This window comes from Neodiprion lecontei, chromosome 1 (assembly GCF_021901455.1).
Source record: "Neodiprion lecontei isolate iyNeoLeco1 chromosome 1, iyNeoLeco1.1, whole genome shotgun sequence".
NCBI lineage: Eukaryota > Metazoa > Arthropoda > Insecta > Hymenoptera > Diprionidae > Neodiprion > Neodiprion lecontei.
In genome coordinates this window covers 29,308,117-29,323,147 of record NC_060260.1, presented here as the reverse complement: position 1 = coordinate 29,323,147, position 15,031 = coordinate 29,308,117, and the positions used below count along the sequence as shown (strand labels likewise).

At 41.7% G+C, this 15,031-nt stretch overlaps 1 protein-coding gene across 3 annotated transcripts; it reads left to right on the top strand.

Annotated features, from left to right (window-relative positions):
* The first annotated feature begins 3,083 nt into the window (after positions 1-3,083).
* On the top strand, positions 3,084-14,968 carry LOC107220129. 3 transcript variants are annotated; one of them, XM_015658586.2, is made up of 8 exons: positions 3,084-3,238; positions 7,835-7,971; positions 8,089-8,213; positions 8,340-8,479; positions 9,895-10,106; positions 11,006-11,291; positions 13,689-13,933; positions 14,020-14,968. In XM_015658586.2, exons 1-8 carry the CDS (start codon positions 3,229-3,231, stop codon positions 14,245-14,247), a joined length of 1,383 nt encoding a protein of 460 aa, XP_015514072.1. In that variant the 5' UTR covers positions 3,084-3,228; the 3' UTR covers positions 14,248-14,968. The 3 variants fall into 3 exon arrangements, with proteins under 3 accessions (XP_015514072.1, XP_046590288.1, XP_046590293.1); XM_046734332.1 differs by lacking the exon at positions 3,084-3,238 and adding an exon at positions 6,401-6,542; XM_046734337.1 differs by lacking the exons at positions 3,084-3,238; positions 9,895-10,106; positions 11,006-11,291 and adding exons at positions 6,401-6,542; positions 9,096-9,122.
* The last annotated feature ends 63 nt before the right edge of the window (positions 14,969-15,031 follow it).

The following is a 15,031-nucleotide window of genomic DNA, read 5'->3' as shown; positions in this document are numbered from 1 at the left end:
TTAATTTTCTTACCAACAAATGCGCAGAGCGCTAATCCGGTGTCAAATACCTGCAGCAAGCACGACAGCCATCGGTGCCTGATCACTGAGCGTCGACAAGATATCAGTAGTCGCTTCTATCCTAGTTAGCCACTGTTGAACCTGCAGCCCGTCAGTAGATGTTCAGTTAATACTCAGGCAGTGAAAGCTGCGTGTACCAGCCAGGCAAGCCGGCCGTAGATAAAACGCGTGATACATAAGACGTAATGGTAAGGCAGTGGCTGCTACCCGTGCCAGTCAGACAGTGAAATGATGCGCGCACGGTCAGGCAGTGAGTTCTACCCGTACATGTCAGACAACAGCTCCGAGACACCGCTGCAACCAAGTCTCGGGAGGAGGTCGTTTTCGGATTGCACTTATTGTTAGTTCTATTTCGTTCAGAACTCAGAGTCCTGTTAGTAGTCTGATCTCTCAGGCTTGACCTGAAGAATTAAACGTGAATTTAGTAGCTCCAATAAATTACTCAGTAACCTCATCTCGGGATTTCACAAAAGTCAGATGTCTCGTAGATGTAAATTGAAATATGTACAGTCAAAAGGGAAACGCTGCATTCTTAATCGTGTGAGGTATTTTGTTATGGAACTTGAAATTTAAAGTCGTTTTAATCCATAATACGCTTACGTCCCGAATACGATTTATCATATTACAGATACTCGTAAACATCCTTTCGGAAGGACCCTGTGCAGTAGCACAGCCATCGCAACGATTACGGTTTTCAATTTAGCGCCGTTAAAATTATATGTCACGTTACGTGGACTGAATAATTTATAATGTTTCAGCAGCGGAAAATTTATCGGCTCTGCGTACACAGATGCAACGGTCGCACCGTCGGTAAATTAATTATAGGACGCACCATTGTGTGGCAATAATCATTCACCTCGGATATAACGACGCAAGAAAGAGGGCCACTACAGCTTGGTAACGATTTTTGTCGTTTCGACAACCGTGTAAATTGCGCAAATCATAAGGGAAGCGCCTCTGTGAACACAGCGTAACCATTTCCTCATGCCATTTTCATGCACGCCTACAAACGCCGCTGTAGATATACTTATTTAATCGCCGTTGTACGGATGCTCGCATAACGAAAATGCGCACCAGGCAACGGTCAAACGGGCAAGTCGCATCGGTATGGTGCTTGCGTTTCGGCAGACTCACCATACCTACGTATGACGCGTTAGATCGCCTACATGAATGATTCATTCGAACCACTATTGCCTATTATTGCACGAGGTCGTCTAATTAGCCATCAAGGTCGTTTTGGGTCGATGGGACACAAAATTGTACGAATTCGAACTTTGGGTGTAGTAGTGGTAACCATGACGTGTTCTTATTGTTGGCCGTAGACGTAACTCGCGTATCATTGCTGCGAATGTCCTTCCCTGCATCCCGTTGCAGTGGAGATTGATGCGGTTATACGTGCCGTAATAATTTGAGTGAAGAGATCGAGGTTTACAGTCTGAAATGCCGTTGAAAGGTGAGGCAAAATATGTTTTTGATATTCTCTAGCTGCCAGTGATGTCACGCGAGTATCATTGCCGACTTGCGACGTCACCGTTGTGATTTCTCACAGGGCTAGGTTCTCGTCTTGCTTATTAATCACCCGTAGATCACCCAAGGCAATCCGTTCAAAAAGATATAATATTACTTGCTACGGTGTTATGTTCGAAATTATCTGATATTTTACTAAATTCACAGCCAAATGTAGTATTTAATAATAAAGTCTCGTGCCACTCCGTGGTGTGACAAGTAGTTATCATGGAAGCTACGTTATGGAAAATCTCCCGTATCATTTGAATGCAGGAATTTCAGTTACCCAACAATGGAAGCAGAGTATTGAATACATACATTATAACGAGTCGCAAAGTTACTTATAATAAGCTTGAGATTAGCGGTATTATTATTTACTGTGACAGGTTATAAGACGGGTAGATTACTCTGGAATGAATCACACGATGTTTCTGTGTCTTTGATCACGCTTAAAATTAAAATATGATGAAAATGTTCAACAAGAGTATTTCGCAAGCGTTCGATTATGTCGTGATTCAGCTCTATCTCTACATGTTTTTTAATGAGTCAATAAAAGAAGAAATTCGGCATCTGAGTATAAATAGCGCAAGAAAGTTTGTCGATACAATTAGCTCAACGATATTTCACTTGGGCAAAGAAAATGAAGTAATTAGTAATTGTATCGTACCTCCCACGATTCTCGAACGATGTAATTTTTATACAATATAAATTTTTTCTCGATGTCTTATCTGTTACAATATAACACCGCCAAACTGTACTGCCTTGAAAATATTTTCATTGCATTACATTAAATTGACGTGTTGTAATTTAACAAGAATTCGATCCCGTAACTCTGGTGAAAACAATGACATTCTCGTATTCCTTAGAGGACTCTAAAATTTTGTTCGAAAATGTCTCACGGTTTTTGAAAACGTTATTAAAATTTATTGCCAAGTTCATCTAAATCTCCCGAAAAGTTATTCCTGCACAGATTGTCTTTTAGTTTGATCGTTATAATCCACTTAACGTATTCATAGAACTCTTACGGTTATTCATAGAAATTTACGAACTCTCGGGAAGGCAGTATATTACCTGGCTTAAATATTTTCTAGTTTGAGGTAATAAGAATTCACATAAAAATATGAAAATACACTAATGATGCTGGATTTCCAGTTTCAATTCGCTGCGAGGTAAATGTTAAACGACTACCGCTATTTACTTATGCGGAACTGAAAATATTGTGGAAATTTTCCACACAATCCGCAAACTTTTGATCGAGCACGACGCTGGCATCGAAAATATATAATTAAATTTAAAGCTTCGACCAAGACGTGTAATTCCCATGGGTACCTACACAGCTTACCAGGGTTTGTTTTCGATCTACAATCTACCGGACAACCTTGTTCCAGTCTTCGTCCATCGTTATTCAAGCGTCTATATTTACTTATTCTTCTCATGTGACTCATGCACAATTTTTAATTAAGAACAAGCTGCAAACTTGCAGTGGCATTTTTCTGCGTTCCCGTATCCGTGTGTATGCATACGCGCATGCGCGTTTATCAACGTTGTTCCAACGACGCGGAGAAAAGTTGTGCGGACGGTTCACAGTGACGGTTTGAATCTCAGCGGCGTTAGTTCGCAGTTCCTGTCAACGTTCAAAGCAGCCTTCGTACGACAACAAACATGGCACACAGTGAGTAATTCTCCAGATCTTATCCCACAAGTGTTAATCAAATTGACAAAGTGTTAGTTGACTTGACTCCTCTCTGTAAACAGTTCGCTACGTGAATTATTCACTTGTAATCCTAGAGTTTAGTTCATTACACCCATACAACGAATTTCGTTGCGTGTTTCGAACTTTCTGGTAAGATTCTCGAGCTCGGAATTGTTTCGACAGGTGCTCAGCATTAAGGGATACATACGTAAAGTTGGAAATTTTGTAAGACCCGAGTCACGGGTTGTCCGAAATTATTTTCAAACAATAATCTATCACCAGTTGGTTACGCAATCGCACCGGCATTCTGTACCTACGTACGATTTGTTTCGGTTATTATCGAATCAATGAATTCCATGCACGAATGATGCGTTTGCTTACAATTAGATTAGAAAAATAGCAACGATCTCCGATAGATCCGATCGAACATCGGTGCTCGATTTCGATCGCAGAAGCTGCAGCCAGAGAAAATCCCGGATTTCGATACAACCTTTTTGCATACACACCAATGGCGGAAAGTTTCAAGAATGCTAAACGTCAGAGATCTATTGGCGTGTTTTTTTTTTTTTTTTACCAGTGACTGCTAAATATAGTCGGGGCGGGGCTGATGCTCCGTGGTCAGTGAACGGTTTGACAAGCCGGCCGGCATTCTGACTAGGCAAGCAGTGTCCTTCGGGACGGTTTTACTACGCATCATTTTCCCTTCCCGAATGAGCAAGCGATGCGATCATCGAGGCGCCTTTGGGTCCAGGCGATATATGAGCCTTAGGATTCTAAATGCTCCGAGGCATAAATCCGAAGATTGGTTCTTCTATTTTTAATGCAGCCCGCATTCCGCTCGCCGGTGCGATACTCCTCGACTCAGGCTCTGAGAGCAGCACGAAGCAGCACTTCGTAGCTCTAGGCGCGACCCCATTTATCACAAAAGACGAATAGAGCCTTCGTTCCAACGGTGATAATTGCACTGATGGACATGCATACGTCACGTAGCGCGATTCATTCCGCGATGATGCGATCTCCGACTTTAATCACTTCTGATTCAATCGAAGCCTACGTGCAATTGTGCCCAATGAATTACTCCTCGTAATTCTGCGACAAATTATCTTCTCTTAAATTTGACAGACCGGCGACGTTGCCGAGATGAGAGCTTTGAACCATACGTGTTGCGCCAATTTCCGTTTCCTCTTTGAGAATCCATCAAGTATGAATGACGTAGATCCAGCATTGAGATCCTATGTCGAACTTGTCTGCATACACGCAGCACCGTAGCTATCGCTGACGTGGCGTTTAACCGGGTTCGCTTCAAGCCGATTTACCGACCGCCTTTTCAGCTATTCGCTACTGTTTTCATGCATCTAAAAGAACCTGCACACCAGGGGCAAGACTGTAGTTAATGCTGTGTTGCCGTCTGAAGAGACGAGGCACGCCCCGCAAGATTGCAACACTAGACACATTGTCCAGAACCATATTATCCAACAACGTTCTTAGAAAATATGTTAATTTGGCGCAGTAAAAATTCTTCCCATCGTAATAATTAAATTTATAAATTTTAATCTCGTAATATGTATACAGTAGGATTATAAACCAATCACACTGTAATTGATGAAGCATTACGTCACTGAAGCGTGTCGGAGTATCGTATTTATATCCAAATATCACTTAATTGTTACTTTATAATTATCGCTTAAATTTCACGCCGACAGGAATGTAGTTGAAATAAAAAATTCCAATACTTTCATTTATCCCGTCACACAAGGAAAGTATTTTCTAATTTAACCGCGCACAACGTTTCTGGCGTCAAGCTTCGTTTAGTGTTATCTTTTTCTGATTTCCCTTTACGTTATACCCGATAATTTTTCCTTTTTAGGACAGACCGGCGACATTCAAAGCCATGGCGGTTATCTCACATGACCTTACGAGCCCGGTGCTGTGCACACATAACGCGTTCCAACGCCACCTTCTTAACTGTAGACAAAATGTAATGTTATGTAAAATCGTCCGGTTTTTCAAATAAAATAATGGGCGTGACGTTATTCCTATTAAAAATACTGACTATCGTTTCATCGGCCGTCCTCCACGTGCCAAATTATTGCGGTACGTACTTGAGAGCGCATTGCTAGGCGGGTTCAATGACCTCGTTGCCTTTCGAGGCGCACCAAAGTACAGTTAATTCAGTACGCGACGTTTCTTTTATTTCGCGTTTATCCTTTGCTACGACTTCACACCGTGATTGTTACGGAATCGAAGATTCGACGAGGCAAACAACGAACTTATTTTGCGAGAATTGAGCAGCATGCGTTTTAACGCTCCTAACTTACACGATGACGTTATACTCTATACCAGGGCCGGAGACCCCGCAAAGGCTGATTCAATCATTGTCATTCCCACACCGTTCCGCAGACTAGCGATTGCTCTCCAGAAAAGTTGGCTCACGTTGAGAATCCGCGTCCAGAACAATTCCATGACACTGTTAATTTCACCCTTCGATACTCCGGTAAGTCCGGGGTCATCAAAAAACTGATCACTAAACGCGGAGCGCCTGAGTGCCTGGTTGTAATTTGCATAAAGCCGAACGTTCTCTATACCAGCTTTAGTGCAGTCGGTACACGTATAAGAATTCGAAATTCCGGCTTGAGAATCGCTGGTCAGTGAGCAGCTCCGCGTCGTTATATTACAGGAGTGATGTAATTTGTCGCTATGACTCTATATCTATACGTTACGTGGGTACAATATTCGTTTGCATGACATTAGTTACTATTTATAAAACTTACGTTTATTTACCGTCTCACTTCGGCTTTCAGTTTGTAGTCATGTTCATCGGGTAGTGGTCATGAGCCAAAATTAATTTTCAATCACAACAGATCTCTGTATCAGTTTCGCGATCTTGTAAGGCTGGAGGGGATCAGAGCTGACACCTGAACCGTTGACAACAAATACGCTTCGCAAAATAACGATTATGGAGAGATTACAATAATACAAACAAAATGTTGTATAAAAAGTGTTTGGGCTGACGTATCTATTGGAACTGAAGCACGAGCGAACAATGTTATGCGTACTCGTATAATGTTTCACGTTGACGATTGTTTACAGTAGCATCGGTGCAATATGTTGCTTTTAACTTGTTAGTGTTAACGTGAATAGTTTTTAAACAATATAATGACTTCCGTAGAGGAGGAAAGTCTACAGCTGAAAAAGTTGTTCGTCAAAGGTTTAATACTACTTTTGATCTTCTCCACGACTGACCTGGGATACCTATTAAAGACGCTGTTCAAGTACGATATGGGTATGCGTTTCATTGGAATAAAAAATCCGCCATTGTTGTAAGCCTCTGAAGATGTTATATTTTAAAAATTCAAGAAAGATTTAGCATCGCGTTCGCAAACTACTATAGGATCATCTTCGCGTAATATCGCCAGCTTAAAATCAGAGGCAATATTTTCCCGTAGGACCGGAATTACGGGTTATGACCCCGTGTAGCCAGATTGTTTGTACGTACTTCGATTGTTCTCGGTGTGACAGCTTCGAAGCGTTTCGCATGCTGATCCTATATTATCCAGATCTTGCAGGGGTTTTCGACCTTTTATAATTACAGTGGAAACCGAGCTCTGTGATTAATTACAGCACTAGGAGCACACGCTGCAGACCGTGATAAAAATTTCGGTGTTAGTTTCAAGTTGATAAGAAATTGTGGGGATCGATGTATACCACGAATTTCATAAAATTCAATGGGAAAATTTTTACTCGCGAACTTCATCACGGATGCCTATTTCATTTCATTTCACTTTCCCATAAAGCCATGACCTAGTGTAATCGCCGCGTTTATTCTCAATGTTCCAACAACAAAGCTTACGTCATGATGCACGGCAAGCATCCCGTCAACTTTGAGCTGTCAGTTCGGCAGGAGCGAGGGCCAAATGACCTTTCGTTTCATTATTTCGTTATCTTGTTCCTGTCCTTCCGTAAAACCGACGTGGAAATGAATCCATGGATCGCGTGTCGATATTTTATTTCAGCACGTTCTACGGGGTGGAAGAAAACAGAAATCAATTTTCATCACTAGTTTTCGCGTTCGCTTCGCTGCTCGGGGTGTTTACTATATACACAGAGAATGTGTGCCAAGAACTCGGAAACCTGAGCTATTGATCCTCTGGTGTCCTGCATCACTGCCAGATAACCTTGTCCGAATGGTTATGCCGCAGGATCGCGTCATCGGCGCCGAGGCGTCTGGACGCCAGACGCGTTACTTTTTATTATTCTTATTAACGTCCCTATTAATTCAATGTGGCTTAATTACCCTCTGGTACGCAACTGAATTATCAGACAAAATGCATCGTTTTTGCAGTGACTGTATATTCTTAACTTATATACGTATGTACAAATTTACGCAGCTGTATTCTGAATTACGTCTCTCTGTTTTAATTGCGTAGGTCATTGTTTGTACGTTTTTTTGCAGAAATTCAATCAGTTTGGTTAAAAATAAGTACGCGAATTAAAAAAAAAACTTTTCATAGTTTGGTGTACAATAGCTACTGCAAACTCTACGAATAACTATTTTCTTTCATTTGTGTTTCATAGCGCTAACTACGGAAGACAAGCTTCAATACAACTTCTTCCCAGTAGCTTCTGGTCAGCTACAATTCCGTGTCAAGGCCGGACACGATGCCCACATTGCTTTAACCATGGGCCCCAGCGAGGGTGATCCCATGTACGAGGTAAATTCCAAAAGAAATCTGAAAATCCTTGATTCGCATCTTGCGTAGGTACATCAACGTTCGAATTCTTGCACGGTGAAGCATTGCTAACCGGATGTTACATTATGCTGACAACAGGTCTTCCTTGGGGGATGGAACAACGCAAGGTCAGTCATCCGCAAGAACAGATCAAAGCCTGAAGTTGCCGAGGCTGATACCCCGGGAATTCTTACCGACAGCGATTTCCGCGGGTTCTGGATCCGGTACGTGGATTCCGACCTTGGAATTTTGCGACGAAGCTAATTCCGCATCGTTGCAAAATTCGGCCATACTCGTTGGTCGCATCGCGCGATGTGCGATTCCATTGATAGTTGCACATTTCTTTAAAGGTGGTACAACGGCAACCTCGACGTCGGCAGGGAAAATGAACCGAATCCTTTCTTGTCCTACACCGACCCACAGCCATTCGGTATCGGCTACTTCGGTGTCTGCACTGGTTGGGGTGCGACTGGAGAATGGATCATCGAAGGTCAGTATTTTTATCACGGAAGATTAAGACTATCGCAGACACGATAAACCGTATAACGTGTACACAAGTATTTTAAAACTACTATTTCTTTTCATTTGCAAGTAGCGTAGCACCTAGATTTGATTTTTACACGCCTTCTTTATTCTACATGTCACAGTTCCGGACTATAAAATTTAGTCCCACTTGATCAGCGGTCCGAATTCAAATCTGTAGTGTTCAGTATGGTAACCACTGCATCAAAGGTTACTTCGAACAGGCGAGTAGGATATTAAATTTAATGCTTCAAGCCTGTCGAGTATTATACACACGTGCCGACGAGTTCTACCATCGGATTAAATTCACTTGCGAAGGTAGGCGCATAAGCTGCGTCTGACAACGCGCAGTATTTTTCCACTGCGTCGATCGTTTCGTAAATCAAATCTCATACTTTCGAAATGCGATGCATTAAAAGCAGTGAGATTTTAAGAAGTTGTAGATTGTTCACAGGAGGCTTTGGATAATAGATTTTCGATAAAAATTTCATGTACAAATTATATTGATAAAAAACACATTTTCCACTACCTTTCGGCCCAATTTCGGACCTTGGGATCTGCCTAAAACTACCTGGTTGCCACAGGCAGGTGTATTGCCGGTTATTTTGGCGGTATGTAAAGTACGAAACATTTTAAGAAAAAATTTGCTGGACTCACCATTTGTAACATATCGTTTTTGCTTGTTTTACCGTACGGACCTTGCGATGTTACATACCTACAACCTTGATATCCAATGCACGCCCCAGATACACGCTATAATACCTATACCGCTCGAAAATCAAACACACTTTTTCCACACTTGCATCTTGTCTTACATACCAACACTCCTCATGTTTCACGTTCGCTGCCTGGGCCACGCCTGCTTTTGGGAACATAAGTAATTGGTCGCAGTCACGATGTGATCGTAATTCGAATCTACCCTTTTCCAAATTCGATGTAGACGGTGTGATATGCTGGAAATAACTCGGATGACGTAGGCTGTTATTCAAATTTAACGTATCCACGTGGGTACAGTCAGCAGTTTGTATCGTGTATTTATATTATACAGCATCGATTGTTTTACACGCAGGTACAAAATTTTCTTGTTGACGTACGGCTAGTGACCGTCGCATGACCCGAGGGGAAGCCTCATCCACAAATATAACGATAAATCGTTATAATTATACTCAATGTAACGACGAGCCAAAGCTGACGATACAAGTGTGTAATGCATGTAGAAAACAGAAGGAATGACAGGTTTTGCTTGTCTTCGGGCGTGGAAGCAGAGTAAAGTCTAACCGTGGACATTATCGTCGGGACAAATGAAAAGAAATTTGCAGAATTGATAGGGTGGTGAATGAATGAGTGAATTTTTAATACCGGGATATTCGTACGTTGGACAAGGTCGGGTTACGCTGAAAACGGCTGATCAGCTGAAGTACAATTTCCATGCCGTGAGAAGTGGCAGAGTAGAAATCGAGGTCAGCGCGCCTAGCAACGCCCACATTGCCCTAACCCAAGGAAAGAGCGAAACGTCTCCGATGTACGAAGTTTTGCTAGCCGGATGGAACAACACAGCCTCGGTCATCAGATACGACCGCAAGCAGCCCGACAAGGTTCATCCTCGAAGTTTTCTTCTTACGATTAATAGATGCATCACAAAACGAAATATGAACGTGCCATCGGATTTCCTCGTTCCGACCAAGCCGGGCTTTTCCACGCTTTTCAAACTAGCGTCACGAGAAATCCACGAATGATCAAATTCAACTATTGGATCTTTTCGTATCGCGGTGTGTCGATTCGTCACTTTTGCGAAATTGTAATATCAATCCTTTGGCACGAATCGCGTATCGTCCTTTTATAGTCTAAGGTCCGAAGGACCTTTCTAAATCGAAGCAGGGTTGAAGTTCCGAATTTAAAAAGTTCCGAAAGCGCCAAATTCCGAATTTTTAGGTGGCGAAACTTAAAGTAAAGATATCAAACTTTGACGAAATATCAGAGTTGGGAATGGTCCGAAAGCCGATACTCAAAGTCCCGAAAGGGCGAAATTCCGACATGTCAAGGTTTCGAAAGTGCGAAAAACAGAAAATTTAAAAATCTGAAACATCAAAATTCCGAATGATCGAAGATTTTCAGTCCTGTAAATATTTGGCGTGGTGAAATTTCACCACTTGGATTTTTCTTTGTTTTGGATGTTCGATATTTTAACGTTCGGAATCCTGGTTGTTCTGATTTTCGGTTTTTTCGATTTCTTACACCCATTCGTCGAGGTAACTACGCTGTGTGACTATATTTTAATTTTCCGAACTTTGCTCCATCGTAACTCGAATGTTAGGAACCTTACATTTCGGAGCTTTGAGCCGTCGGGTTTCCGGCCATTCGAAGCTTCGTTGTTTCTTCAAAGCTTGATTCCATGACTTCAATTTTCGCGATCAAATAATTCCGAGTTATGCGCTTTCGGGATTTTTGAAATCCGGAACTTCAACCCCGCTCCTAAACGTCATCATCCGGACAGGTTCGCGCCGAGACGCCCAACCTCCTGTCCGCCAACGAGCGGAAGAAATTTTCAATCTCTTGGGTCGACGGACATATCGTCGTCCGTGTCGGGAATGAGAACGGGCTTGTGCTCATGGAATGGCGCGACCCAAACCCCATCGGCATCAGCTACGTGGGTGTTCGGACTGCCTGGGGTGCAACCGGGAAATGGAGTGTCCTGGTTCCCCGACCGGCAGCAGGACCGATTGGCACACAACCACCAAGGCCCGCACATCCTGCGCCAGGATTTGGCCTACCGCAGAAATGTAAATTACCATGGATTCTCTCAAATCTGGCACTTGACAAGTGAAACACTGCTGTTATCTGTAATGAATTAATCATCAATCTCTCCAAGTGCTCGATCAATGTCCAAAGAGTTCCATCATCCGTACCACGATACTGTCTTTGGTTTGATTTGACTGCAGTGATTTAATCGCTGTATCGATATCCGAACTTCAACAGCGCCTCGGGACTTCGAGTTGAAAAAAATTCCCATCAGTTTGAGCTTCATTGCGGAAAATGATGATACTCTGAGACATGAACGTAGGTACAATACGTGTTTCGAATCATGATATCCGTTAACTTTCGACCAAAATTACACGGATCTTGTCGCTGATGCTACACATGCGTAGGTACGGTTTACGTATGTATATGCGTAAATTTAAAGCCACGTTCAAAATTATCGCTTGCTCTTGTTACCCGCGTTACGTCAGAGACTTAGAATCCGATATTTCGCGAATCATGTCCAGGGTAATCAAAACACTTATACATCCTATAAAATTATATATTTAATATACCTATTTTCTCCGCACCCTGAGATAGTCAGCTTGAAAATTATACGTCTTGTTCTAAGCCTGAATTATACGTAATTTACAGCTCAGGAAAACCGGAGATAAAAAAGTAAGCTCACAGTGAATTGAAAGATATTACGAAAACGATGTATTGTCAAAATCTGTCATTCCGATGAAAGTTAAAGCTCACCATTCTCGAAGTGGATGCAGAATTCTGTACGAGATCGGAGCTGTGGAACGATGGTTTATAAAAATGTATCGAACCTTTCGGATCTGGTTTCGGTAGTAAAGATTACTCCCGTCGAGATTTTTCGAATATGAATGGCTGTGATTTAATATTTCGAAATCAGTGACCATCTCATTGAGCAATTCATGTGTTAATTTCACGTTTCACGATGGCTTCGAATATTGACTAATATAATTTTACATTGCCCATTCAACCATTCTTCATTTAACCTATTGATCATAATTGAATAATTTATAGTTTTGAAAAGTGTCAAGTAAAATTGCTTGAATGAATTCTTGGAGCCAGTAATTAAATTGCAGACAATTCAAATACAAGACAATGTGGTGCGTACATAGTATGGTGCTGCAGTTCACTGATGATGGGACTGTATTTCGAAATAATACAATTGGCAAAACTTGTGCTGTTTGCTTAAAAAAAAAAAACTCTGTAAGCTGACATCGCTTCCGTGCTTATCGCGACGTATAATGTTAACAACAATGAAGTGGCTAATAACTATCAAAGGTTAGGCTGACCTTCTTCTAATTTGGTAATCACGTGACTACGGCTATTTTTCTTACTCTCTTATACACTATTTCAGCTCGCAAATTTTTTCGTCTCACTTTATTACATTATACCGTCTTCGCATGATAATATCTGCTCAAAAACATCTTTCACAAATTAACGTATTGATCTCTGTCTGTATGTATACGTTGCATGTTGTATACTTGTGTGTATCTTGGGACGTGCACGTTTGTTTTCACGAAATGACCTTATGTGATTGCCACATAACTACATGCTGTCTCAGTTTGTCTTCGTTGAATGTTATTGCGTGTTTGTCACGTAAATGGTGTTGCCGATTGGCCTGGCTAACAAATCATCGTGTAAGGTACAATGTATCCCGATGTGTGAAATTCTGTTCGAATTTCTGTAAAAAGACTACCGCACGATTTCTAATGCGCTGAAAATATGGCACAAACGCAAAATACTTAGACTCTGATTGCCAGTTTTACATCAAAATAAAGAGCGGTAGTCATTTCACAGGAGTACGGAATAACAAGATTTAAATTGTTGTTTGATTGATATTATCAAACTCAAAACCAGTCATACCGGCTTGGTGTGTTCGACATTGTAATATTAAGATAAAAATATGTGTATAATGACAAATTTTGAAACTTCTTCTGGCACAGTGCTGTCTGAACCTAATCATTAATTCGATATTTCTTTCAACTCAACCCTAGAATGTTACACCGGAGTACGTTTGTAGCCCACGTTGATTTCAAATCATCGTCACTGTGCCAAATTTTCAATATTTTCCCTCCCTTCAGATCAAATTCTGACACACTCCGAATTTTCGAAAAATTTTAAACGGTACCATCGCTTCCCTCGTTAAAAAAAAAAAAACAGAGAAAATAAACACAATAAATTTTTGTCCCCCAGTGTATAATAGTTAGGTGGTTGATGAAAAACAAAAAAAAAAAAATAAATAAATAAATAAGTGTACCATTCCAGGGTCAAACAAATTGTTGAATTTTTCTTATACACGTAAACGTTTCTCATTCGCATCCTGTGCCGCTTTTTCACATCTCCTTTGTTTTTCATCTCCCTTGAAACCGGATCTGGCATTGAACGTTTTTTACGTATCGCAGACGCCCCACCGTCGGCACCTGCCGCCTACATGCAGCCACCCATGCAAGGTGGTGCAAGCTGCTGGGTTGACGCTGCCGGTGGCGTCGTGCCTCCCGGTGCCCTGGCTGGAGGGCAAGACGGAGAACCTCTCTTCGTAGCGAGAGCCCGACACGAAGGAGCGCTGATTCCTGGCAAGCTCAAGCCCAGCCACTGCGTCTGCTACATCGCCTGGGGAGGAGCCGAACACGGAAAGCCTGAATACCAGGTTCGTGACGTTTGCCGTTAGTGATTCGAAAATTTAGAAAATCCAGGGGGATAGGCAACAGTCGTAATATTTTTGATAAAATCCAGGTGCTTTGCGGAAGCTCCGGTACGTGGGTCCCGACTTCCGGAGGAAACGTTCCCCCCAACGCTTTGCCTGCCGGGGAATCCGAAGACGGAGAGCCGCTTTTCGTCGGGCGTGTCAACCACGAGGGAACTTTGTCCATCGGAAAAGTTCAGGCCTCGCACGGTGTCCTCTACATTCCTTTCGGAGGAGCCGAAGTCGCTTTCCCAGACTACGAGATCCTGCTGCAGTAACCTGTTGAACGAAATCCTGTTTCCCCCCCTATCCTCGTATTTCCTTCCCCCTTGCACACTGAATATTCCCATGTTTTACAACACGAGCACGAAATAAATATCTATTCTTTATCGTACCGAGGTATTTATGCATAATATAGTGGTTGGCTAACTTTGCGCTGCAGTCTGGACATTGGAAATTTATTTCACTTGCGGTATGTGAGGTATAAGGTGATCAGCCGGCTGATCGAATATGAATATCACGATTTGTCAGTCGACTATCTAATGATAACGTGACGTATTGCAGTCGCATCGTAGTCGCAGTAATCATGTTCGTCGCTTGTGTTCAAATAACCGTACGTCGAAAGTTGAAATGTCGCTGGCTTTTTCATCCAAGAACCGGATTTTACATATTATTAATAGGCAACAGTTGTTATAATATATATACGCAGAGAATATATAGTTTGTTACTTTCCAATCACTCGCAACCCACCATTCAAATATTAATTTAATAATTACGTACGCATAAGTTATTGTATTTTTCGATATATTAAATACTTAAATTGTGTGTAATCTGTTATTTTTCACACGCAAAATTGTGTTTTAATGCGCGCAATACGCTGCGGATGATGCTTGTATGGTTATCATATAATTTAAATTTCTTTTGCAAACTACATTTGTACGTGTCGAATTAGTGACTACAAAACTTTGTAAATGTAATTGAATAAAAGTACAAAACGTACACGATGTAGTGTCATCGCTTTTATTTTTCGACCTGGAGATTATCTTATATTTTCAGAAAGTA